Genomic DNA, 27986 nt, shown 5'->3' on the forward strand with positions numbered 1-27986 from the left:
GACTTTTAGAAATAATCAAATAACAAAACACCTGGGGATAAAGATAACTGATGGTTTGGGGCATGCTGTGTTAGCAATAAATAATTGCATACAATTATAAGAGTTTTCTGGTACTTTGTGCTTTTTTAAAAGCTGCTATAAGGACAGCAACATAATTCAAATTAGTCCAAGGGAAACAGTGGAGAGATTTTCTCTCATTCCTATGTGAGTCCAAACTGTCTGATTAGTTTGTAGGTAAGATATAATGCAATACATTAGTTAGGAAGTTATACTTTAAGCAACTTCCCAATCTCCCTGTGTTAGTACATACCAGAAATCTGCACTTTCAATGTAAAAAATTCTTTGTGCTATGGGCAGGCCGTAGCCTTTCTGTTACTATGTGAACTAGAAACTGAATAGCTGACCTACTGGTGGCTCCGTGTGGCCTATGGCATGTGAATAGTGAATAGACAAAACTAGAGATCAGACAAAAATATCAGCTCTACAATACCTTACAAAACAAAATGCAATACTATTACAATTGTATTAAAAACCGTGTCCTATCTTGTCTTGCATCTCAATGCATTTCTAATCGTCACCTGATCTGAACACTTTGTGTTTTATTATATACATTTTCTTATTTTTAGTATTTTTCTTTCACAGGTAAAAGGTCCACATTTTATGTAGTGTTGACTACAACACTGATTGAATTGACCAAACTAGGTACTCAATTAAAGTCCTTTGGTTGCCCTGGACTGAAAGAGCCATAAGTGAGTGCCACTGCCCCAGTCTCACCATACATCACAGCAATACGTCGGTATACAAAAAGATATCAAGACGTGCCTCCATGCTTCAGCAAGTAAAATTCAAACAGTAGCAGGTGCTCAATCACAGCAGGACAATGAATTAGAATAGGCTGCTTACCACCGATGACTTCACTAAATGGACTGTCCAGGAGAAGCATAAAAGGTGAGAGCACACTTGGTAGTTTCGCAGTGTACCTTTAATCAATCCAGTTATGTGAGACAGTTATTGTAGTCCATACAGAAGTGCAAACGTTTCGACACTGCAAAGCGTCTTCCTCAGAGCAATCTGGAGAAACTACTATACACGGGTCCCATATAGACTTTGATTCAAATAGCAAGAAAACCTTTGGTCATTTACACATAACTGTAAAGGCTTCCATATAGGAATTTGTGATCTATTGTCTACAAAAAAGGTTTCAACAGGGCAAATATATTAATAATAATAATTTCGAAATACTTGCATGCTAAACATACATTAAATAAACATTTTTAATCATTAAAAGAAAAAACTATACAGAAAAAGAAATCCATTAAAATTCAAAAACCAATAACAGCTAAAGAAAGCTAGAGAAACAGGACTAGGCTAAGTTCTTCATTAAGGCCCCTCGGTACTAAAGTATCCAGTGTATAAATCCAATAGCACTCACAGCGTTGTAACTTATTAATCAAGTCCCGCCTCTACTTGAAAGACTAATCTTCTCTATGCCATAGAATTTCAAGCAAGATGCCATGCCATGATTAGCTGGAATATAATGTTGGGGAATAGCATAATCCATATTTCTGTTACGTATAGCTGCTGGTATATTGTATAAGGGAATGCTAAGCAGCAGAAATACAGTAGTCATAAATGTTTATACTAATGTTTTGGGTAAGTTGGGTAAAGGTTAAAAACTAGTCTAATTACTGTATGCACCTTATTAATAATTTAGTTACACATCCCCTCGTGCCTTCCTCTGATACCCTTGCAGCAAGTTTTAATAGATGTTTTCATAGGCGAAGGAACCGCGGGGGCAGGGGAGGCGCGGCTGCTCCTTTATATATATATATATGGTAAGCCCTCTTCTTTCAGTTCAATTGCTTAAATGAAATATTTCACAGGTTCGCTTAAATGTACCAAAATACTGACAGCGGCTGTCATTAACTTAAATAAACTCCTTAGCAATGTAAGTCATGTTCAGCTCACCAAGAAGCGAAGAGTGAAGGGATTTCAGAGAACAAAACATCTGATGATGGGACAGCCTTAAACACATTAATTAAAGTGGTGACTTTTGTGACTGCATTGTCACTCAATGATGAAACATTCCTGTTAGCTGCACAAATCAAACCTGACAGGGTTCTCAGCTGGTTTTGTAGACAACTAAAATCCAAGTCTTCTGCGTAAGTTATGGAATAACATTATCTCCACTGCTCTGCAGCTAATAACATTATCTCCACTGCAGCTAATCACATTATCTCCACTGCTCTGCAGCTAATAACATTATCTCCACTGCTCTGCAGCTAATAACATTATCTCCACTGCTCTGCAGCTAATAACATTATCTCCACTGCTCTGCAGCTAATCACATTATCTCCACTGCTCTGCAGCTGACATCCTCCTCCGATGGTCTGTGAAACCAGTAGGTTTTCAATTGCCCTTGTAGCAGCCAACAAAATGCTGTTTCAATTTGCTTGTGGTAATATCCAAAGCTTCAAAATATTGCCTTTGGCATTTCAAATCGATGACAACGCAGCTCAGTTGCGGCCAAAGCACGAAGAAATGCAGAAATGTAGTTCTAGTATCTTATTAATTAAGGTAATTTAAAAAGCCACACAAACAGCATTTCATTTTCTTATTTCAAACCATGAAATAACTTGCATTATTTTTCAAAGGCAATTTTATATAGGACTGCATGTATAAATAGAAATTGTTTACAGTAAGTCACTCTGTAGGCAAAACGGTGCATTTACAATATTTCACAATAAATAATGCTGAAACACCAAAGCAAGCCTAAACAGAACGGAAGATTTACATCAGGCATTGCATTACAAACAAAAATATGCTGGCTAAATTTTTCAGATGTTGCCAAGCATGGTCTACAGCACTTACAAACAAACTTAAAAAAAAAAAAAAAACTGTTGCAGACTTTCTTTTAGCTATTTTTTTCGTGATTTTAGCCACAATTGAGCTGCGTTTTCTGAGGATCTTGCCACGATTTAGGTAGGGCCTTAATTACACCGTGTAACAATTTTTTTTTTTTTTTTTTTTGTTCCTGGGTAGTAAGTGTTATTTCCTAATTGCTTATGCCTCAAAAGTATCGAAAATGGCTATTATCCCCCACAAACTTTGCTTTTGTGACCAGGACAGTGATATTTCAAAATAAAAACGGGCAAACAAATGTGTGTCTTTTCGTTCACATAAAGTCAGAAAAAAACAACATATGAATCCAAATTAACATGTATTTATACTTGTATTTCTGCAAGTTCCGTATCAAGAGCCACTTCTTCACAGAAAGGGCAAGTAAACCTAAATAATAACATAACTCTTAAAGTCCCATTATCACTTCTCCTGCCTTCTTTCTCCACTGTTGTTTAGCTCAACTGTTTATTTTTAGACTTTTTTCTTGACTTTAATAACATCCCTTTCTCTATAGTGAACCCCAATGTTCTTTTTCTCCATAGTGACCCCCAATGTTCTCTGTGCTTGGCAGAAACAGCAGTGTTTATCCTTGTGTTAGTGGAAGTGCAATGGACCCTCTGTCTGCCCAGCATTGGGGACCCAGACGGGGGAAAAGATTACTCTATAGCGTTGTGTCTTCAGTGAGAAGTGACGAAAATATACAAACTGTACAGTGATAAAGAAGGACATGAAAACAGTACTGAAGTTGCTATTGATAACAAGACCTGAGAGGCTGCACCTTTGATTTACTGAAACAGATAGTTTGAACATACTAGACTTACACTTTGTATCTGCCCTGGACTGGTTGCTGTAAAAATAAGCTCATGCGTGCACTTTCCCTCTCAAACACCTCCGCACAGCAAAAGACAGCTTCCCCAGAGAAACCCTGCCTCTTCACAATGGACTGGTTTGTCTCCAGTCTAAGCTGGCTTTTCAACAAATGCCAGGGTGTGTTCAAATGTACTGCAAGTAATTTCATGACATATTTTTGTGGGATTAAAAACAAAGGCAACATCTTTTATTTCAACATGCAACGAAGGTAGTATAAAAATGTCAGCAGATAAGAAAACTGCTGTCTTTTTTCCATATGCAAATATCAAACCAGACAATACAGAAAGAATAGGCAATGAAACAGAAAATGAAAAAAGTGCTTTTTCATTAATGCACATAATGCAATTTATGAAAGGGCGCTAAATTTGGAGTTAGCACATACATAAAGTAGTGAGCTTAACATGCTCGATAAATCTTTACTGTTCCATTTACTAACAGAGAACACATTCATTTCTGTGCACAGTATTTGGCTAACTTACATACTATACCATGCATGCTACAAGTATTGAGCATTAATTTAATGTGCATGATAATGTCAGACACTTACCCGTGACCACCGTGATATCGAAAGCCTCAGCAGTCCTGGCATATCTTTTGATGAGTAGCTTATTGTGAATGTGGAAGTGGCTTTCATTGACTGGAAATTAGTGATCAACAGGCACAGCACTCAACAGGGGACAGGCAGAGTAAAGTGAAACTATACTATTTACCTTTTAATTTTAACATGTATTCCTTGTCTGATACTTTTAATGCACACTGCCTGCCCATTAGTTTTAAAAAATGTATTGTACTGTATCGTCTTTTTAAACGTAGAATGTTTCTAGTTGCTCTTCTTTGCACTCTTTCTAGACCAGCAATATCCTTTTTGTAGCGAGGTGACCAGAACTGAAAGCAATATTCTAGATGAGGTCTTACTAATGCATTGTAAAGTTTTAACATTACTTCCCTTGATTAAATTCAACACTTTTCCTTATGAATCCAAGCATTTTGTTTGTCTTTTTAATAGCTCCCGACACTGCCTAGATGACATTTCTGAGTCAGTATAAACTACTAGGTCTTTTTCATAGATTCGTGCTTCTTTAATGTGCACAATACAATTATCACCCTTTTAGTAAATATGGTGTGAATGAAGCTCACCTCATTATTCTGAGTGGGGTGCTTCATTTAAATACATTATCATGCATTACCATACAAATCACATATTCAATCTGATTACCATAGTATGACACAATAAAATGAGTGTGAACCATAATATGCCCACTATTTTGTACGATAATGAATGCAATTGCAATAGTAAATATTGAAATCATTAATGCGCACAGTGTTTGTAATTATCGTCCACCATAATGTGTAGCGTCCTTATGTAAATGAGACCCATAGACTGAGAAAATAATGTGGAATGTGTTAAAAAGGAAGAGTAAAATTAAGAGATCACAGTTTTGTGTAAAGGCTTCTGAGAGGTCAGTATAGTAGCAACGCAGCAGTTTGAGTAGCAGCATTATAGATACACTCCATCATCAGGACGTTTCTGCACAGTTTAATGGCACTTCTTTTTGATGTAATGGTGGTAAACACTTTCAGCTCTGCACACCTGCACTGAGGGCTAGGGAAAATATATCTGCTCAAAACAGCAGACCATTGCTGTTTATAAAGGACAACCACTCATCAAGGCAGGGAGCTCAGTCAGTCTGTGATAGGCCCATAACAAATATGTGTATGCCGCTTTGTTAATTAATTAATAATCTGCAGGTTATCCTTCAATGTAATTAACAGTGCAGGCAATCGAATAATTGGTTCTACAGTGACTTACACTCAAACAGTGCAGACTATGTATTTCAAACTGAGGCTTATACACTGTTTAATGAGGTTTTTGATACTTTTGCGAATGTCATGAATTTTGATTTAATAGTGCCACAGAGAAGGATAATGCCATTATACTTAATGATTGAATCTGTTTTCAGATTCCTGAGGGTATGAAATAACATACAATACAACTCCTTTATTTTTTGGAGTAATGGTGTTATATAGCCATAGAGAAAGGAGTGGTCCCACCCAAGTATCTGATCTAGCTGTGGTGGTAAGAAATGAGGGAAGAGCAGAGGAGTATAGGAGCACAGCCTGGTTAATACTGTCAGAGGTTCAATGCACAGACAGAGTGACTTGCAAATCCTGCCTCAGGGCCCAGGGGGAAACAAACAGGAAGACAAGATGTTGTTTAGAGAAAGAAACAAAGACAGGGACCAAAGAGAAGGAACAGAGAAGCGAGCACATTTAGTTATCAAGGAGTACATTAGGAATGTCCTGGGGTGATACTTGAGGCTTGTTGTTTCATTTCAGTGCAGGCTGGGGACAGCTTCCCAAACCACTTTATTAAGCAGCAGCCAACAAGAGCAGAAACTGTAGCACATCTTTTTTTTTTCCCCAGCAAAGGGTTTGATATGATTGATAAACTCGAGCCTGGCAAGTCTCTGAGCACCACGGATAATAGCATATTATATTTTCTGAAGAGAGCTAAGGAAAAATCTAATTAAAATGAAAGAAAGCAACCTATAAAATTTTTCTTCGGCGTTTATCAGTTTCTGGAATTAATAAAATTTGAATATATATATATATATATATATATATATATATATATATATATATATATATAGCATCATGGAGGGAAACCGAGGCATGGAAACGATAGTAGGTCCAATCTATCAATTAGGCAGCTACCTCCTGTATGAAACTTATATTGTGTTGACCAAAGTTTGATATTGGCTGTTAGACAGTGACAGAATAAAGTATGCTGTCTTTTACACAAGACAATCCATACAACATATACCATTACAACTGCCTATTACAACCGCATGTCTTCGAATACACCAATGTGCATCCACCAGTTGAGCATGAAGAAGACAAACTGAAATGAAAACTGCTAAGGGGTTGATTTGATCAACCTACACCCTGCCAGGATAAGCTACAACTGGACTGTTTATTGCATTTTGTTTTAAGGAATCAATTTGGCTGACATCAGCCTCTTATTCTTAATCATAATCCTGGTATAACCACAGGTAGGTGTTTGATACAATCCAGGGCGATTCCACAGTGCTGTAAAATCCAGCTGTGGTTTATCCTAGCGAGGTGCAGGGCTAACCAAATCAAGCCCCGAGAAGAAAAAGAGTTTATCTTTCTAAAGGCAATACTGAGTTTGATAAGATCAATGTAAAGTGGTTTTCTTTTTTATGGGCTCTGTAGTGTTTGTTTGTTTTTTGGATGTGCTAACCCAATGTGCTGCTTGGCTTCAGAAATTCTCTTCTTACTAGGACATCGTAACCCTGCACTAAAATGTATTTTGTTTTCTCTCATGTTATTTTCTGGGTGGTTTATGTAAGAATATGATCCTCCATACAGTTTAATAGGTATAATTAAATGATCTGTTTAAAATAAATATACCTAAATAAAGTACCTATTTTAACCAATCAGGAGATACCCATGCAGCCAGTGGGGATCTATCTGGTTTTGTGTTTATGTCAATGGAATATGCAGGCTTCCACATTTAGTTTGGGTAGGTCTATCAGATCTGTTCTAAAGTCATTATTCTCAGGCAGAATTGTTCTGGACATTAACCTGCAGTGCTGTCAAACTCACACTTTTTATATCCACAGTAAAAGTGATTTGTGATTTGGGTATTACTTCCACTGTCACTTTAATTAATGAAAGGAGAAAAAAAATCCATGGACGTATGAATATATTAAAGACAGACTAACAGAACTGGAAAGCAAATACCTTTGTGCCTCAATAGTAACACCCATAGGCATCATTTCATTTGACCAAGTGCAGTCCACAGATCTGCTGATTAACTCATTTGCAGAGGTTCTTGTATGTGATAATAGCAATATAAAATACAAGCTGTGCATTTGTGTGGTGGGGTATGATCAACATATGCAATTTGTATGATTGCAAAGCTTTCACAGGATATCGAAGATGCTTTGTGCATGTGGTGTATGTTTGGTGATTGTTTTTTAGATATGTTATCATTTGATTTCTTTGCAACCAAGAAATACTTAACTATATGGTGCTGGCAACTAGGATTCTACAGGCTCAGATGTTGCCAGATTGACTATTCTAGAGAGAGTCAAATTCAATATTGGCGCATACTCAGATCACCTCAGAATGAGTGTAAGCATCATATAAAAGTAAGGGAAAGATGCCTAAACAAAGTTGTCAAAAAATGCCCAGAACCAAAGGTTTGGTTAATTAAAAATCGTAGCTGACTCTTAAAATATTTTAAATCTTGCAAAATAAGTGCAAAAAAAGCAACTTCGTGGAATTATTTTTCTGTATTGATTTAGCTAATGAGGGGACCTGAATGCTTAAGCTGGTATTGACTGCATCTTTTAAACCTCTTACAAGTAACCAAATGAGAGACTGCCTGGGATTTTAATGCTTTGAGCAGAAGCACACATCAGCAATATGGAAGCTACTGGTAAACTTGTAAAAACTGGAGCTTTCTTTAATCCCAATACTTCAGTGGTCCAGAGAACAGCCCTATAAAAACAACTGCACCCTTTCTAGTTACACAAACACGATTTTATTATCTGGCATACTGTATAACATGTTCTTTTTGTGGTTTCTCCTCAGTGGATTCTTATGTCTTTTAGCCAACATACAATATGCTCTGACTGCATACATTTTGGAGCCCAAACTGTGTAAGTGTTAGATTTGAGATATTTTCACAATAAACTTTTACCGTCACCAGTGGGTATGAAAAGTGCTAGATGTGCAGGTTTAGATATACCTGGAGAACTGTCCAACCATCATTCATAGTGGTCATTCAACATTCTGAACATTCAAAACAGGATGATAAACAAAACACAACTTATTATAAATCACAACACCAAAGATGGGAATTAGTATCAAAAGATTGGGGTCTTTAACAGTTGAATTGTGCTGTAATGTTCTATGCACGGGATGACACTTGCACATGAGGTAATATGTACTGGAATTATTCTATATGTTCTCATTTGCTGTTTTTTTTATATCACCCAGTTGTGCTGTGAGCATACAACACAGTTTCAAAATGAGTTTTATGTTGCACCAGTATTCACCATTGATGATAAAATAATAATAATAATAATAATAATAATAATAATAATAAATAATAATAATAAATAATAATAATAATAATAATTACAATACAATGGATAGCATCCAGAAACAATCGAAACCCAAAGGAGACTTCAGTTAGCAGCTGAACCAAACAAGTCTGAGCTGGGACCCAGGTTTTCACCCTGTTCTCAGGAAGCCCAATGACCTTCAGAGTATGCAAGATTCAATTTACAATGAATAACATGAATAATATGAATAATCAGTTAGCTATAAAGATATTCATTTTCCTCAACCCCTTACACTGCAACACACTGTTATGTTGTTTTTCAAGCTACTGTGAATATTTTGAGTTATGTAGTAGATTTGTACTGAAGAGGGCACATTTACTACAAGCAAGTACAAATAACACTGAGTGATGTGCATCTAAACACCTTCTACCATTTGGATTTTTGAAACTTAATACAGCAACCTGGCAGCGTCTGGAAAGGGGCTTTGAAACCTTGGGAAATATAATATAACACAGACTTAAACAGACACCTGCATTTCTATCTCACAATAAACAATGATTCCAGTTTTGGTGGTGTACAGCCAGCTTGGCAGGGCTCAAACTCAAGCATCTCTGCACACATGACTCAGTGAGTCAACATTCAGATTAAAAGCTGATGTGCATGCAACGCTTGGGTAACAGTTACATATCAATTTCTTTGTGTGTTATAGCCGTAACGCCCCTGGAAGCTAAAACATCATAGAAAACATAAAATACATTTTAAAGTATCTAACAAATACTATATGTTGTCATTTACCAGGGGAAAGGGACAAAGGAACTGGACAGTTTCTATGTAAAGAGGAAGCTTGATGCAATATGAATATCGCGCAAACATTTTAGAACTTTACTGGCACCAATTGTTTTAAAACAATAAATATTAAAAACAGACAAAAGTCTAATATTTTTCAAGCTTCACATTTTTCTCTTCTTTACATAAATTTTGAGGGGGAAAAAATACAGAAAATAAAACCCCTTCGACTATCTTACCTTATCCTTATGCTGTTTTTCATCCTGATATATTACCCATCTTTGCCCATCATTACTGTATGCCACCTTGTAGGAACCCACAAACTGGACGTGTCCGAAGTCTTTCGCCCCCTGGGTGATGATGCCAGTCACTTTCGTAGGAATGAGCAAATCGACCTGTTAATGAAATGTTAGAAATCACGTATGAGAAATCAACAATAATAAATACCACTTTTTGGAGGATTGGAGGATTTAAAACAGAACTGCAAATTGTGGCGAAATGTAAAAAAAATGCCTACACACGAAAAACCCAGAAGAATGTGCCTGTGACCATAGGGATTTCACTATGGAAGACAGCAAAGGAAAGAAGGTACAACTTAAGTGTGAAAGTACTGTCGAGTTATTATAAATATTGACAGAAAAAACTCCCCGAGCATTTTGGAAAGTAATCAAAAACAATAATTTCATACAGTATCTAAAAAGCAAAAGCTTTTATAAGCTGTTTATTTCTTGTTGTGTGTATTTAAAAGGTACAAACCTTTAAACTTGTTTTCCTCAGAAAAAAAAAAAATAATTAAACAGCACGTGTAAAATAAATTGGATCTGACATGCCTGACAGGCACTGAATAAATGGACTGCAAAGGGTTAAGAATAAATTCAGTTGTACTTTACTAAAGAACGACAAACATGGTCTTTACATGAGTAAATTTGTTAAATAGTTTGTTAAATAGTTCAGAGAAATGTAACTTATCATAAATATTTTCTCAGGACAGAGTTTACAATGTATGCTTCTCATTCAAAATTCACACATTTCTCAATTTAATTAAAGTAAGAATCAATGATGAAGGCATAATAAATCTTAATATCAGTTGACTATATATACTTTACTGATCAAGAGCTGAAACCGAATGAAAGATCAAAATAGGCCCAGATCAGCTGTCATCAATCATATCTAAAGAGCCTTTAGATGCACTCATACTGCAGGGTAATAATTCATAACTGAGAGAAAAAATAAATAACAGTACTACCAACCTGCTGAACAACAAAAAAACAAGTACAAATTCTACAGATTAAAAAAAACATTCATTCAAAATGACTTACAAATGCCAAAAAGATTACAGTAGGTCATCCTACAATGATTCAGGGGGCAAGAAGAAGAGCTCTTTTCCGCTCCGATCTTTAATGGCTTGCTATTTAAACCTCTAGTCAGACCAGATGTTTTTAATTTGCACTTTGTGATCGACAATTCCTCCCCATCACCACCTTTGCAACTGCATCTCCCTCTGAAGGGCTAACAAAGCTTAACACCCCATCGTAGAGGCTCAGCACCCTGCTCGCCCTCAAACCACTTAAGCACAATCCTATCTGACTAACTGCAGACCGAATTACAACACCTTTAGCTAAAATAATGGTAAAATAATAGCAGTGGCTGTTAGCATGATGTAGTGAATGTCCTCTTGTCAAGAACCCCATGGCCATAAACAGTTTAAGTCAAAACTAATGAGGGAGTGGGGTTAGGATGATTTATACAAATATGATAATTATTTCTACATTTGTGGTTGTGGTGGCTATGATTAAGACAAAACCATATTCCCTAGTTGTCTGGGTCATAACCTTAACCACAGGTAACTATTTAATATACATGTGCATTACAGAATGAGTAGTTTACAAGTTGGTGGAACTCTGATCAGTTCTTTTGTCTTTCTGTTATAAATATAAAACACTATTCAAGAAAGTAGTGCTTAATTGAAGTTCGTTTTCTAGTTTACATCAGGGACACTCACATAGAAAGCCCAAGTATTTCTGTCTAAAATTGCAAGCTCACATTTGTAAGTTATAAGAAGGATCATTGCCAGCATATAACAGGTAATTAATTCCAATTAAATACCAAGCAAAAATGTGGGATAACAGCAAATGACTACTCAGTTGAAATATGTCAAATAGGTCAAATGTTAGACAATGTGGCAGACCAGTGTTTAAAAAAAAAAAAAAAAAAAAAAAACCCTGAGTTTAGTTTAAACCAGTTAAAAACTTGACAGATCTCTCTTTGACACCCAGTCAGTGTCAAATTTAGTTACCATGTGTTCTTTTGTCATAGTTTAATCTCTAGATGACTGGCCAATGGCATATCTGTTGCCATGCCTTCTAAACTGTTCCGATTCTACAACCCAATAATCTTTTCACAAATGTATGGACAAAGAACATTATGTTGCTAGCAGGGTGTCAATACTGTCATTAGTATCCATACAATGGGGCTTCTGGTTATACTGCCACACAGTCACTGTGTTGTAAAATATTTGCTATTACTGTAGCTGCCCTGTTCAATATGAGTCCCAGATTTTACTCTTCAGTGAAGTGGAACCAAATTCTTACAAACAATGCTTGCTCATAAGAAATGCCCTTCTTGAAATGAGCCTGCACAGCAATAGTGTCATGTTTTTTCTGCAGAACAGCAGGGAATGATCCTGAAACTGTGTAGAATTTAATCAGAAGAGATATTGTTGCTTTACTTTCTTCTTGTTTTGTTTCTCAAATGTGGTGACAGTAATCTTTTGCATTTTTCAGCGACGTCAACATCAATTTGCTGCAACTAGGAGAAAAAGGCGTTAATTATGTTAGTTGGAGAAACATACTGATATGGTTTGGGCTTCAAGAAAATTAAAAAACTAATCAAGATAAGACCGTGTTTTATCAAAGGTTTAAGTGAAATAAAACACATTGATAATCCGTGACACTGGTTACTGAAAATATCCTCATTAAATGACATTTAAATGAAGGTGATGGAGAATAACCTCCAATGTGGCAGAAATCCAATGTGCGGTGAAGTAACAGCATTTAAGTAGCTCCAAGGCACAGATTTATTTTATTTATTTATTTACATTTTGACAGCACTTAGCCAAGTTGCTTTACAAAATTATAACAAAAAGGTACAATCAAGAAAAGTGGGTAAAAAAGATGGTAAGTTTATTGGGCTAGGGTGGGGAGATACACATTTGTTGCTTAGGAGAGATGAATATAAACAGATGAAATAAAAAACAGTGCAGACATAGTAGGCAAAGGAATAGACAGGAGGACAGATGAGAACTGAAGAGCTAGTGGAGGAGATAATTACAAAGAAAGAACAAAAACATATAAAACATTTCCTTTACACAATGAAATAAACCCAATGTTGACAAGAAAGGGACATATATTTTGTGAAATGTATCTAGCCTGAATGAATCGTGTGAGGAATGAGAAGGAACAATTTCAACATAATGAAAATGGGCCTCAAAGAACCAGTGGGAGTGGGGGCAGGGTGAGAGTCAGGGTTAGGGCTAAACACTGTGAGAGTGGGGGCAGGTGTTTTTAAACTAACCACATGAAGGGGCAGTCACTAAACATTTGTTCAGCTGGGTTTTTAACTTACACTTGAAAGAGGTGACATATATACGAAAGAAAAGCAGCCTGCCACAGAGTGAGGGACAGGCTATTAGGAAATGAATGAATTGCGATTATGCTTGTTTGGTAAAAGTGCTAATAAAGCAGTTGTTTTTCACACAATTTCAAATCTTTTATCATGATAGCCTTCTTGAATAAAAAAACAGTATTTTCTTAAATATACAGTAGGGTTTACATTAGCCAATTCCATGTCTTTTGAAACAGAGCTATATATGAATTAGAAAAACAATGAGTAATTAAGATCCAGGGTATGTGAAAAAGTAAGTGAACCCCTGGATCAGCTCAATTAAGGGGATAATTAGAATCAGGTGTTTAAATAATTAGGTAGATCTTCAGGGGTGAGTTTAGGCCCCATCCTATGTAAAGATCAGAAACTTTGTGAGTTTGGTCTTCACCATACAGGTGTGTGGAAACACGTCATGCCACGAACAAAAGAAATCTCTGTTAATGATGCTCATCAGTCTAGAAAGGGTTATAAAACCATTTCTAAGGATCTGGGGCTCCACCAATCCACTGTCTAGAAAGTTCAAGACCATAGTCACTCTACCCAGGAGCGGTCGTTCTACCAAAATCTCTCCAAGAACAAACCAGAAAATCATCAAGGAAGTCACAAAGAACCCCAAAGTAACATCCATGGATCTGCAGGCCACTCTTGCCTTGGCTAATGTGAGTGTTCATGACTATCAGAAAAAGACTGAACAAGAATGGTGTTCATGGAAGGATAGCCAGGAGGAAACCATTGCTCTCTAAAAGGAACATTGCTGCCCGTCTGAAGTTCACCAAAGACCACATAGATGATCCACAAGACTTCTGGAACAATATTCTCTGGACAAACAAGTCAAAGGCAGAACTTTTTGGCCTCAATAAGAAACGTTATGCTTGGCAAAAACCAAACACTGCATTCGAACAGAAGAACCCCATCCCAACCATCAAGCATGGTGGTGGGAGTGTAATGGTTTGGGGTTGCCTTGCTGCATCAGGAACTGGATGGCTTGCCATCATTGACACAACTATGAATTCTGCAATGTATCAGAAGATTCTAGAGGAGAATTTCAGGCCATCCGTCCGTGAGCTGAAGCTGAACTGAAAATGGTTCATGCAGCAAGACAATGATCCTAAACATACATGCAGATCTACAAAAAAAGAATGGGTGCAGAAGAAGAAATTCCACGTTTTAGAAAAGCCTAGTCAAAGTCTGGACCTAAACCCAATCAAGGACCTGAAGTGAGCTGTCCATGTAAGGAACCCTTCAAATGTCACGATTTGAAGCAGTTCTGTAAGGAGGAATGGGCCAAAATTCCTTAAAACCGATGTAAGAGACTGACCAACAGTTACAGGAAACGCTTAGTTGAAGTCATTGCTGCTCAAGGGGGTGCCACCAGGTACTGAATCTTAAGGTTCACAAACTTTTTCACACATGGATATTGAATGTTGAATCATTAGTGGATAAATAAATGTAAAAAAAGTGTTTTGTGTTATATCTTTAATATATCCATTATTAGGACTTAGATTAAGCTCTAATAACATTTCAGGTTTGAAAAATGTGAAATATGTAAAAATCCTAAGGGGTTCACATATCTTTAATATATCCATTATTAGGACTTAGATTAAGATCTAATAACATTTTAGGTTTGAAAAATGTGAAATATGTAAAAATCCTAAGGGGTTCACAAACTTTTTCTCGGCACTGTATATAGCAGTGGCTGTATATACCACGGCTCTCTCTCACATGCAGGGGACTGGTGTGGCTCTCCCTCTCTTGCAGGGGACTGGTGTGACGCTCCCTCTCTTGCAGGGGACTGGTGCGGCTCTCCCTCTCTTGCAGGGGACTGGTGTGATGCTCCCTCTCTTGCAGGGGACTGGTGCGGCTCTTCCTCTCTTGCAGGGGAAACCAGCAGGCATTCTTCCTCTGCTGGCAGAGGTGGAAGCAGCAGGAATTCTTGTTCTGCTGGTGGAGGTGGAAACAGCAGTCTCTAGGGGTTTGGATTGCCGCAGTCCCCCCATCTGGGCACTGGACATTCACAATCCCCCCGTCTGGACGCTGGACGCACGGACTCCTCCCACTCAGGCATTACTTCTGCCTCTGTATATTGCATGGGGCAGATGGCCAACATGTGCCCATTCACCCCACAGCCAGGGCACAACTCCGCTGCGAGGTTCTTTAAAAAAACCTCCCAACTGTCATCCTGCTGTTGTTGTGGTTGCTGGTGCAGCTTTTTCCTGCCACTCCTTCTTCTCACCTTTCCCTCTTGGGCCATTTCCTTCTCCTCCTGTTGGAAGGGGCAGACAGCCACCATGTGCCCATACACCCTGCAGGCAAGACACCAGCCTTGGTCCTCCAGACCACTGAGGAGGTCCTCCAGCTTAGTGCAGCCATCTCTCCAGCCTTCCATTTTTGTTGTTGTTGTTGTTTTTTTTTCTAAAAAAACACTGCGGTTCCCGCTCTGGTCTGCGTCTAGGAGATGCTGGTAATCCCACGATAACACCATGTATCACAAAGACGGCTGCAGTGGGTGACATCAGACCAGAAACCAGGAAATAAATAACAGAGAGGTGGGGTTTGGTGAAGCTGAGCACTTGTTCTCGCTCAGTATTTAATATCGAAACAGACAGAAAATAAAAGGTTGAAAGACAAACAAGACACTGGAAACGGCACTCTTAGCCAAAACAAAAAGTCAAACAAAACGGTACAACTGCACATGAATTAATAAAGTGCAATTCCCCATGCTCACATATTATTACATTTTACCTGCACGTGAAGTGCTGTGCAATCCTTGTGCCTAAATGCAAATATACATTTTAAACAACTTGTGTTCCACAGACACATTTATATCCCGTGTACATCTAGAACCAAGGGCTGGTATTCCCAATTTATAAGAATTTAAACAAATTCGACCCCAACACCTACTGGGGCATCTGTGTGAACAGTAATCTGGGGAAGGTATTCTGAAGTATTCTAAACACCCAAATACTGGCCTTCCTTACCAAAGGAAGTGAGGTATGAGGTGCACTCAATCAGTAGAACTACACAAAATGGGAAAAGCATCCTGCAGAAACCCTGCATGTAGAATTCTGCGAAAATATATTACAGTTAAGTACAGAGGAAAATACCTAATCATGCATGCAGGTCTGAATTATGTCGTTACCCACTGCTCATCCAGATCCAAAAAGGAGCACTCAAATTCTGGATGCATCTCCACACAAGCCCTCCAGTGTCACTGCAGTACAAGGCCCTACAAACCCAAGAGCTCAGCCCAGAAAAGAGTCCCCTCAGTCAGCTGGTCCTGAAGCTCACTGCACTGACCCCCATTAACACTAACCAGCTTCAGGTCAGCACTGCTAAGCAGCTGCCAATCATAGTCAACCAAATTATAAAACAAAACAAAACATCTTATCTGGAGCATTGGGATGTGACAGGACTGGAAGGAGTCCCTGTCGTAATTTGCCCTCCCGACCACCGGCAGCGCTGTGTAGGGTTGACCGTGATTGGATCAGGAGGCTGAACTCTGACCATGCAGGAAGTTCCGGGTCAGGTAGCCATCTTGGCCCAAGGTAGAACCATGCGGCCGTCGGGTCCCATCATTGCAATCAGCTGTGCTGTTCTCGTTGATTGGCTGACGTGGGGCAGCGTGCTGATTGCAGGGGTGGGACTTGGCAGTCTTTAAGCAGTATGGTTTTGCCATTCGTGCTCCCTGGGCTGAACTGAAAACACATGCTGCGCTTGTTGTGTTGCTTTCATTCACTGCTGTTATTCACAGAAGCTTGAAAACCTTGGACACTGTTGGATTACCGGAGTGAGGAACGGAGGACTGGCCATTAATCTGTGAAAGGGAGCTAAGAAGCGGTGAGAGGAAACCCACCACAGTACCACAACGAAACCCAGTGCTTCCTTTGTTGTTATTTATTTTGTAACCGTGACATTTTTGTTTACTCTTTTTATTTCAAACCTGAGTTTACCATTGCTGGTATTCCAGGTGGTTTTCTTGTTTATTTTTTGCAATTCTGGACTGTTCTATCTTTATTGTTTTTGTAAAATAAAACCCTGCCCTGATACCATTGATGGTACAGGGCTCTAAGGACTAATCTCCATTTCCGGCTCCTGTGTGCTGTCATTTCTGGTCCTTCCCAAAAGCTCCACCCACTACCCTCCCACATAGGACAATGAAACTGAATTTCAAAATAAACTTGATTGCTATCAGGCCCTAAACAGAAAGTACACCCTCACAGAGTATCTCTTCACTGTCAGAGATACAAAGCAGAGACAGATCCTGACCAGGTAAAGGCTCAGTGACCACAGCCTGGCTATTGAAAAAGGCCGACATAGGCAGACCTGGCTGCCCAGAAAAGATCGGCTGTGTGGTCACTGTGTGATAGGAGAGGTCGAGACAGAGATGCACTTTCTCCTACACTGCAATAAATACTCCCAAACTTTATTATTTTGAAAAGTTTACAATGTCCCTCCCCCATTTCCCCCAAAAAACTCTCAGTCCTCCTGGGGGAGTGACTCACAGCCCCGCTGGCTGCCTAATAGCCCTGAGTTTAATTAAGTTGCTTTATGATTTTCTGATAAATGTCTTTGACTAACAAAGCATTTTTTTTTTTTTTTACAGGTGAATTAAATGGGTGTCTTTATGGAAGCACCTTGGTTCCTCTCATAGTTATTTACTACAAATTGTCATTGGCACAAATAACCCCTGGAGGGTACACTGTAAAGGGAATGGCATCTCTTCTGGAAACAGAATACTGCCTAAACTTCTCAGATACCCACAAATGAACCTGAACTAGAGAACACAGAACAGTAGCAATTAAAAATCCAGTATCCCAGAATCGTAGGTCTTTATCATCCGGAAAGTGAAAGTGCTATTGGTTCTGAACCACAGCGATAGATTATAACTGGAGCCAACTGAAGCTGAACTGACTGAAGTGCTCAATGCCTTATCATAGTGTTCACCACTTCAATTATGCATCTGAAGTGGACATTTAAAGCCTGCTTATACAGTAAGCCAAGAATTCAAAGACTGGGGCACAGTGTTGCTATCATACAGGAGGTATCATAGATTGAAGTGGGATAGAATGATTAGACAGCCTGGCCCAGGATATCACTTCAATTGAGGTATGCAGGCGACATCTGTCAGACGCCAACCAAGGCTGGTTGATGGAGAACAATCGACACCCAGAAAGGAGACACATCTGAGAAGCAATAATGAGCCGTGCCCTTAGAATTACGGCAAGCCTCCAGCTGTTGTGTACCATTGAATACAATTAGGTTAATAACTTTTTTTTTCCCTGAGTTATTTTATTATTTTAGTACTGTAGATAATTTATTTGTTTAACAATTTGATTACACAGAGTATTCCCTTGGAGACACAAGATCTCATTTACACAGAAATCCAATTAGCAGCAGCACAACTTGAAAAATAAACAATGCCACATCCACGTAAAAATCTATTTCAATCCAATTCACACATCATGTATTTATGCAGGAAGGAATACCAATCTGATATTGGTACAGGGGTTTGGTGAGGTGTTTTGAACAATGTTTTGGTATAGGATATTTCAAGTCGAATATATGGGCATTTCATTCACACTATGCCACGGAACTGTGTGTTAAATGAGTGATGGCTAACCTTTAAACACTGACTTTAAGCACCGGTAAACTGGGAATATTGAACCACTTGTTAAAATGCAATTATTCCTTGAGACAGGGAGCCAGGTCACTAGTTCCTGCGCAAGTGTGTGTGCCTGGGAGAAATCAGCTGAGACGCGCAGCTGCCGTTGCTAAGCACCCAGCTGAGCTAAGCTGATCGGGAGGTCCATATTGACTGGGAGGTGTGCCTGGGGATGCTGCGCAGAGCTCAAAACGCGGCTGCACTACAGCTCGGAGCAATTGCAATGCCATTTGCACAGATGGGCGCATCAAGGAGGGAAACGTCCGCTCTGCACGAACTACTACCATGCAACCCTTTAATTGCAAGACAGGACCTGTGAAGGCGATTGCCCAGCCAGGACCATTGGAATGAACCGGAGTTGCTGGGAGGTCAGGACTTCAGAAGCAACAGAACAGAAGTAGGTCAGCTTAGGGGATGTGGATCCCAAAATGGTATAGAGAGGGATACCATAGAATAGTAGGTTCCTGGAGCAGGACCCTCCTTTTAAGAATATAAGAACATAAGAACATAAGAAAGTTTACAAACGAGAGGAGGCCATGCGGCCCATCTTGCTAGTTTGGTTGTTAGTAGCTTATTGATCCCAGAATCTCATCAAGCAGCTTCTTGATGGATCCCAGGGTGTCAGCTTCAACAACATTACTGGGGAGTTGATTCCAGACCCTCGCAATTCTCTGTGTAAAAAAGTGCCTCCTATTTTCTGTTCTGAATGCCCCTTTGTCTAATCTCCATTTGTGACCCCTGGTCCTTGTTTCTTTTTTCAGGCTGAAAAAGTCCCTTGGGTAGACACTGTCAATGCCTTTTAGAATTTTGAATGCTTGAATTAGGTCGCCATGTAGTCTACTTTGTTCAAGACTGAACAGATTCAATTCTTTTAGCCTGTCTGCATATGACATGCCTTTTAAGCCCGGAATAATTCTGGTCGCTCTTCTTTGCATTCTTTCTACAGCAGCAATATCTTTTTTATAGCGAGGTGACCAGACCTGAACACAATATTCAAGATGAGGTCTAACTAGTGCATTGTACAGTTTTAACATTACTTCCCTTGATTTAAATTCAACACTTTTCACAATGTATCTGAGCATCTTGTTAGCCTTTTTTATAGCTTCCCCACATTGTCTAGATGAAGACATTTCTGAGTCAACAAAAACTCCTAGGTCTTTTTCATAGATTCCTTCTCCAATTTCACTATCTCCCATATGATATTTATAATGTACATTTTTATTTCCTGCGTGCAATACCTTACACTTTTCTCTATTAAATGTCATTTGCCATGTGTCTGCTCAGTTCTGAATCTTGTCTAGATCATTTTGAATGACCTTTGCTGCTGCAACAGTGTTTGCCACTCCTCCTATTTTTGTGTTGTCTGCAAATTTAACAAGTTTGCTTACTATACCAGAATCTAAATCATTAATGTAGATTAGGAATAGCAGAGGACCTAATACTGATCCCTGTGGTACACCGCTGGTTACCACACTCGATTTTGAGGTTTTTCCTCTAATCAGTACTTTCTGTTTTCTACATGTTAACCACTCCCTAATCCATGTACATGCATTTCCTTGAATCCCAACTGCGTTCAGTTTGAGAATTAATCTTTTGTGCGGGACTTTGTCAAAAGCTTTCTGGAAATCTAAATAAACCATGTCATATGCTTTGCAATTATTCATTATCGATGTTGCATCCTCAAAAAAATCAAGCAAGTTAGTTAGACATGATCTCCCTTTCCTAAAACCATGTTGACTGTCTCCCAGGACCCTGTTACCATATAGGTAATTTTCCATTTTGGATCTTATTATAGTTTCCATAAGTTTGCATATAATAGAAGTCAGGCTTACTGGTCTGTAGTTACCTGGTTCAGTTTTGTTTCCCTTTTTGTGGATCAGTATTACGTTTGCAATTTTCCAGTCTGTCGGTACCACCCCTGTGTCAAGAGACTGCGGTTTGTAAAGTACTTCTTTCATTTCTTTGAGTACTACTGGGAGGATCTCATACGGCCACGGGGATTTGTTTATTTTAAGAGCTCCTAGTCCCTTTAACACTTCTGCCTCAGTTATGCTAAAGTTATTTAAAACTGGATAGGAACTGGATGACATGTGGGGCATGTTGTCAGTATCTTCCTTTGTAAAAACTTGTGAAAAGTAATCATTTAATATATTTGCTATTTTTTTTCTTCATCTACGATTTTGCCATTTGTATCTCTTAAACATTTAATCTCCTCTTTGAATGTTCGTTTGCTGTTGTAATATTGGAAAAACATTTTGGAATTGGTTTTAGCTCCCTTAGCAATGTTCATTTCTATTTCTCTCTTGGCCTTTCTAACTTCCTTTTTGACCTGCGTTTGCAGTTCCGTGTACTCTTTCTGTGTACTTTCTTTTTGGTCCTTTTTTAATGCTCTGTAAAGTGCCTTTTTTCGCTGAATATTTTTTTTAATTGATCTATTAAACCATTTTGGCCATTTAGTTTTACATTTAGATTTGTCTACTTTAGGGATGTAATTGTTTTGCGCCTCTAGTACTACATTTTTGAAGAACAACCATCCTTGTTCTTTGGGTGTTTTCTCTGTTTTACGCCAATCTACTTCTGTTAGTCTCTGTTTCACACCTTCAGAGTTTGCTTTTCTAAAATTGTAAACCTTAGCTTTAGTCATTACTTTTGGGGTTTTAAAAAACACTTCAAATGAGACCATGTTGTGGTCTGAGTTTGCCAATGGTTCTCTGACCTCTGTTTTAGTTATTCTATCTTCGTTATTTGAAAAGACTAAATCAAGGCATGCCTCCCCTCTAGTCGGTGCCTTGACAAATTGTGTTAGGAAGCAGTCATTTGTCATTTCCACCATTTCTATTTCATCCTTCGTGCTCCCCACCGGGTTTTCCCATTTTATTTGGGGAAAGTTGAAATCCCCCATTAGTATGGTTTCTCCTTTGCTACACGCATTTCTAATGTCATTGTATAAGTAAATTATTTTGCTCACCATCTGAATCTGGAGGTCTATAGCATGCTCCTATTATTATGCCCTTTGAATTTTTGTCCCTTATTCTGACCCATATTGAGTCGGCTTTATTTTCTTTGTCCAGGTTTAACACCTGGGCTTCAAGACTGTTTCTTATGTATAGCGCTACCCCTCCTCCTCTTCTGTCCTGCCTGTCTTTCCTATACAGTATATACCCACAAATATTATATTCGTCCCCATCACTCTCAGACAACCACGTTTCAGTAACACCTATCACATCATAGTTACTTGTTAGTGCAGTAGCTTCAAGTTCTAGAATTTTGTTTCTGATACTTCTAGCACTTAGATAAATACATTTAATGGTTGTCTTACCTGAGCTGTTGTTCTTTTAGTGGGGCTAGCACTCGTCATTTTATATGGCAAACTTTTATTTTTATCTTTTTTTTTAGTTTTTATTTCTTTATTAAATCTGACACAATGTCTGCCAGTACCCTAGTGTCAGTCCAGTGTGGAAAATTAAATCTGCATGTATGAGCGACGTATCAACACCAATGTTCTGTGTGTCAGTATTTTGCAGTGACTGCCCACACATGTAACACATCACCCTGCTACATTACTATAACCCCCATGGAATCTACCTGATGATAATACTTAAAGAAACCAGTACAGTAGACAACTGTTTCGACAGGATGTAGCCTGAAGAAGATACTACTGGATTTTCTTTTCTTTATTTTTACTTGCATCTTGATTTCAGTTTTACAGAGGTTACCAAGGTCTTCAGCACCACGTGAACCTCTTTTCTGCATAAAACCAATGATACAGAAACAGTCAGTGTCATACACTCTATACGTGTAACAGAGCAGAGTCCAGGTGTGAATCGCTGACCACACTCCCCAAGTGAGCGTCTGAACCACTACACACAAGAGCCAGGCTCGATTTCACAAGCAGTTACTGTTTAGAGCTGTGGTTCTAACTTGTGGCACTCCAGTCCATTCAAATACAGGACCATGATCCAACCAGGTTCTTAATTATTTAATTGTATACTTACGTCCAACAACAGAGATTTCAGGAATGACTGGTCATCCATACAAATCATTGATGTTAATAATCTACTGGCCTATACAAACGGAATGATCATGCTTAAATACAATTCCACTGATTGGGCTGATAACAATGTAGCCTGCATCAGAATGCTTACGTTAATTAACAGCCACCCTTATTTTACATTTAAACAGCTGGACACTAATAATTATTAAAATACATTATTTTTCACTTTTGAAATAAAATACCTACCCAATTCCGAGTTCTTAAGTTAATTTCAAAGGGAACAAGGACAAGGTTCACTGTGAGACCAGCTGTGGCAGGAAGATTCCTGTGCCTTTAACCCATTTTCCCTTGTAGGACTGAATATTAATCTGCACTGACAGCTTGGATAGCCTGCAAGTAGTTACTGCATGGTTTCTAAAATGCACCCCACTATAATGAAGATACTGTACCCCCGGAGCTTCAGCTACAGGTAGCCTTATACCTCTGTATATTGAGTTGCAGTCTAGCTCTGGGAGTACAATATTACTGTGGTGTTATTGGTATGTTTGTGCTAAACTTCAACAGAATAACCAGTCTTCTTTACCATGGTGTCAGGAGAAGCGATGCAAAGTGCCCCTGCAAATGCTGTCAGTCCATAACGTGGTTCAGTGTAGAACAGAGGATATTTGCTGGGCTTTTTCCTGCAGTATCTCTGGGCCTGATAATACGTTTAGAATGTGCATTATTCTTGTGCTTGATGTTTCTTTGTATCTCTTAGTGTAGTTAGAACCTGTCTGGTTGGCCTTTCCCCCCTATGTCTGTTCTCAACAAGCATGCATCTTTTACTGTGGGTTTGTGAAGCCTTCCGGCATTTTTTTTTAATCCGTTCAGTGCCGATATGGCTTGTCGTTTTCCTAACGCGCCAGTGACGACAGGCCATGTCATGAATATATTGTTAAATACAAAGGTTTTAACAGCATGTAACAAGCTAAAAAATAATAAAGATCAATGGGCTATGGCTAAACACAATGGCTGGTTAAAGGCATCAGTAAAAACAACAGCAGCCCAGAGGTGTTGATTTTGTTTTCAGATAGAGACTGAAATAAACAAATCTAATGTTAATTAAACATAAAATCCTTCTAAGAGGATCAATCCTGTAATACTCCGATTAATGTCCAACCAATTATCGAACGAAGGAATTAGGAAAACTCATTGTCCCATTTGTCAATGTACACGACAGTGTCAACCCAGTGGAATGGGAGCCCTTGCATACAATCTGAACAAGCCAGTGTTTCATGTACAACTTCATACGAATTCAAGTCTTTTAGCCCATACAGGGTTACCATTAAGGTCAGTTTGTCAGCAACTGATTGACTTACAACCTACAGCTTTTTAAAATTGTGTTATCTAAATGATGCAGACCGTGTTTGATTTTCTATGCATTGACACTTCCAAGACACATGGCAGGCTTGGATACCTATATGTCTTTCCCTCTTAGATAACTTAATATTTCAGTGGCACACATCCTTCCACACAGCTTAAATACAGATGCCTACATATACTCTTACATTCGATACTCTCAATATTGGGCTAAAGGGCATCCTTAGCAAACGTCATCACAATTGGAAAAGAGATTAACTGGATTTATATAAGCTTAACACAAGTCTGTCTCCACTCCATCCCTGTCCCAGTAAATAAACATCCTCAGTAGAGGATAATGCCTTCTTTTTTCCAGGGATTTATGAGCAGCATTAAACAAATAGCGGCACTGATTTGTAGTGGTCTAAGGGTGGAATATTCAACAGTATTTCTATTTTATGTGACCTTATTACCTTGAATAAAACACATCAACATCATTAACAGAGATGACATCGAGAGTTCTTATTCATGACTTCTTTGTGAGCAGTGCCACTGACTGACTCATGGGACTACAAAATTAGCCTGCAACGTAATCCTGGTAACTACATTACATGAGAGAACTGACTCAGTCATGCAGTTCTACTGCAATGCAAATTCCTTTAGCAGCGACATACCAATTAGAGAATTGGAACTGGTTTTAAAGTCTCAGCTCTACACATACAGTAAAATTGCATTTAAGGTTTTATATGCATTACATGGTTTTCTAATATTCATCACTCATAATTAGTCATGAACACAGCCAAATAAAAGTAAAAAAAAGATCAATAAAGGGTCGATAAACACACTTTAACTCTATATTAATCCAGTTGGGGTATTCCTCCTGGGATTTATTTATACATTTACTAACAACGACATAAAAAAAGAAAAAATAATCAGATTTACAGTGTAGTTTTAGGCCTGCAGTACTAAGATCTTCCACTGGTTATAAGATTAAAATAGAACTCCTGTCCCCGTCCTTGTTAATTTAAAAGATTATTTAAGTGAAATACACATGATAGTGGATATTAATTATGTTTATTTTATTTTTTTTAAATCTAATACTATAATGTAAAGGATAATAAGCTAAATGCACAACTTCAAGTGTAGATATGCTTTATAAAGCATTACCGGTATGAACAGTACTGTAAAACTGTAAAGCTCTGCCACATCATATCATGAATATTAGAAATCTTATAACGGCAGGATTTGTGGGTGTATTTAAAAACCAGGAGAAAAGAAAAATCAAACAAGAAAAGCAAAAGATTAAAGAAAGTCTTCTGTACTTCAAACATGGGTGCTGACAGCTGTCGATACATCACACGGCTTTCTCCTGATTAAGAAGGGTCACCTTGCACCTCTGCTCTGTTATTTTTCATGCTAACTGCCAGAACTCTTCCAGCATAGATTTCCTTTCTGGTGACTTCCCACAGCAGTACAAACACAGGATAAAAAGAACTGACATGTTCAAAAGTTCAAAAAATAATTAAACATCTTTTATTTATAGCACCGATGGGATAGAGAGTTGAAAAGTACAGACCTCGGTGGGTTTGAGTGTAGTGAATATCCCTGTACACTTATGTTTTGTTTCCCACATCACACAGCTTGGCTTGTCTAAACTCAAATAAAATGTCGGTATTTTAAGTTTGTGATTAAATTTGGATTTCGATTTTACAAAATCCCTTTTCATAAATTAGTTATAAAACTTGTTAATACTGACAGAAATTATTGTTATCCTATGTTTTGTCGTTAGGAAACTTACTTGGCAGTTTTACTTTTTAGTTTATATCTGGTTTTAGTTTCACAATAAGACTTAAACTTCATGGCAACCATTATAAATCATGTTGTCATCATTATCTAATGAGAGCTCTGCATTTCCTGTATTACATTATAGGTGCAATCACAACACAGTCCAAGACCTGGTATACAGGGCCAACGGTCACTTGAAGCTGCTATAAAGCCTGATACAGTTATAACAACCAAACTTTTACAGTCCTGATATGAAATCACAGTATTTGCTGAATCTCTGTTCCTGTCACCACTGCAGTTTTTCACTCTCATTAAGCTGAGATTGTAGAGAACAGACTTTCTGAAGATATCCAGCCAATCGCTGAGGAATGGAGTCTATCCAGGACTATTAAAACACAGACTAACATTGAACCTGTCCTACACCTAATCAACAGTGGACCTATACCAACTTGACAGTGGTGTATTGCTCAGTTTTGTAAAATGCACACCAAGGCAGCAATTCCAAGACAAAACAATACAAGAAGAAAATTAGCCCTCAAAGATTCAAAGCCCAATAAATTGTTTGACCTACATTCCAGCAGTTTATAACATATATTAAAGCTCTTGCTTTATTCTGCATTCAGTTTAAAAGACTCCAATCCATCTGTTATACTCCCACTAATAAATACAGTGCTCAACTAATCATTGTACAGTACATGTATTTCCAAAACAAGATCAAATCAGACAAACTGCTTACATGCAAGCTGTACATTACATCATTGGAGGACTAGACAGCATAACATTGGTAATGACAAAACAAATCTATCTGCTCAAGGTGCTGATGTGCATTTTCACAGTGATTATGTTGTGAAACAAAGATACAGACACAAAGCACCACATGACAGCTTCAGATTACCCATCTCAGTCCTCTTAGAAGATACAGGTGGTGTTCAGTAAAGTCCCCTATTGTGGAAGAGGTTTGGGTTTGACGTAGCAGTACTCAGAACATCAATCCATATTATATTCTTCCAAACCAAAGTCTACTTTATGTGATTATGTATTTTTAGAAGCTGACCTGAAGCTGGGTCTACCCGTTCAATAAAACAGATCTAGAACAGATTTTGGAGTGTTTTTTATCTTCGTGGAGCCATCGAATCAAAAGGCCTTATGGGAATGTCCAACCTCTGTAAGTATCTTACTGTATAACTAATGAAGCCCATTTAGGGAAACCATTGAAATGTACTGTTCAGAAAAGGGCTGAATACTATAATAAACTGCATTGTACATAGAAAGATAAACAGGCCCAGATAGGCAATATGGTAATCCTACTCCCGCTTGAAATCACAACTACGGGTGCAGGTGACAAACAAAACATGATTTACAGTGGCAGGGGAAGAATGGCAAGAGACATGAAAGGTACCACAATGCACAATTTACTTCCTGATTGAGAGGCATTAGGTCTGAGACACTCAAACTGCTTTAACCGCAGGATGCCTGAAGGGCTGTCTACAGCTACCTCCCAAGGACAGCCTATGTAACCAAAATACTAATTTGATACTAGGTACTGTACAGATGTTCTCTACAAAAGACAAACTCAATTTGATAACCCTGTTGGGGCCCAAACATGAATCAAAGGAGATTTGACACACACAGACAACTACTGATGTGAAAGGAGAATACCAATTCAGCTGAATCCCAGATTAATTTTCAACAAAGCAGATCTCAAAACTACACCTACAATTTGTCATCAATTGGCAGCTCCAGGCCTGGCACTATCCCCCAATGACAAATGCCTCAGTTTAACTGAACTGAGTCAAAGATGGCAATGTTCAATCCCCTGCATTTGAAGTACTGCATGTTCCCTAGTGAAAAGAGCAGCTAGATGCACCAAAATCAGACTAAATGTACA

The 27986-nt window shown here is 38.4% G+C and overlaps 1 protein-coding gene across 2 annotated transcripts in view; it reads right to left on the reverse strand.

The window, feature by feature from the left end:
- edil3b (EGF-like repeats and discoidin I-like domains 3b) overlaps positions 1 to 27986 on the reverse strand; it is a 158496-nt gene that overhangs the window by 17654 nt on the left and 112856 nt on the right. For both annotated transcript variants that reach the window (XM_041244836.1, XM_041244827.1), the window contains exon 10: positions 9896 to 10051. In XM_041244836.1, the coding sequence (XP_041100770.1) occupies positions 9896 to 10051 (156 nt within the window). The remainder of the gene's footprint in view (positions 1 to 9895; positions 10052 to 27986) is intronic.

This window comes from Polyodon spathula, chromosome 1 (genome assembly GCF_017654505.1).
Source record: "Polyodon spathula isolate WHYD16114869_AA chromosome 1, ASM1765450v1, whole genome shotgun sequence".
NCBI classification, from domain to species: domain Eukaryota; kingdom Metazoa; phylum Chordata; class Actinopteri; order Acipenseriformes; family Polyodontidae; genus Polyodon; species Polyodon spathula.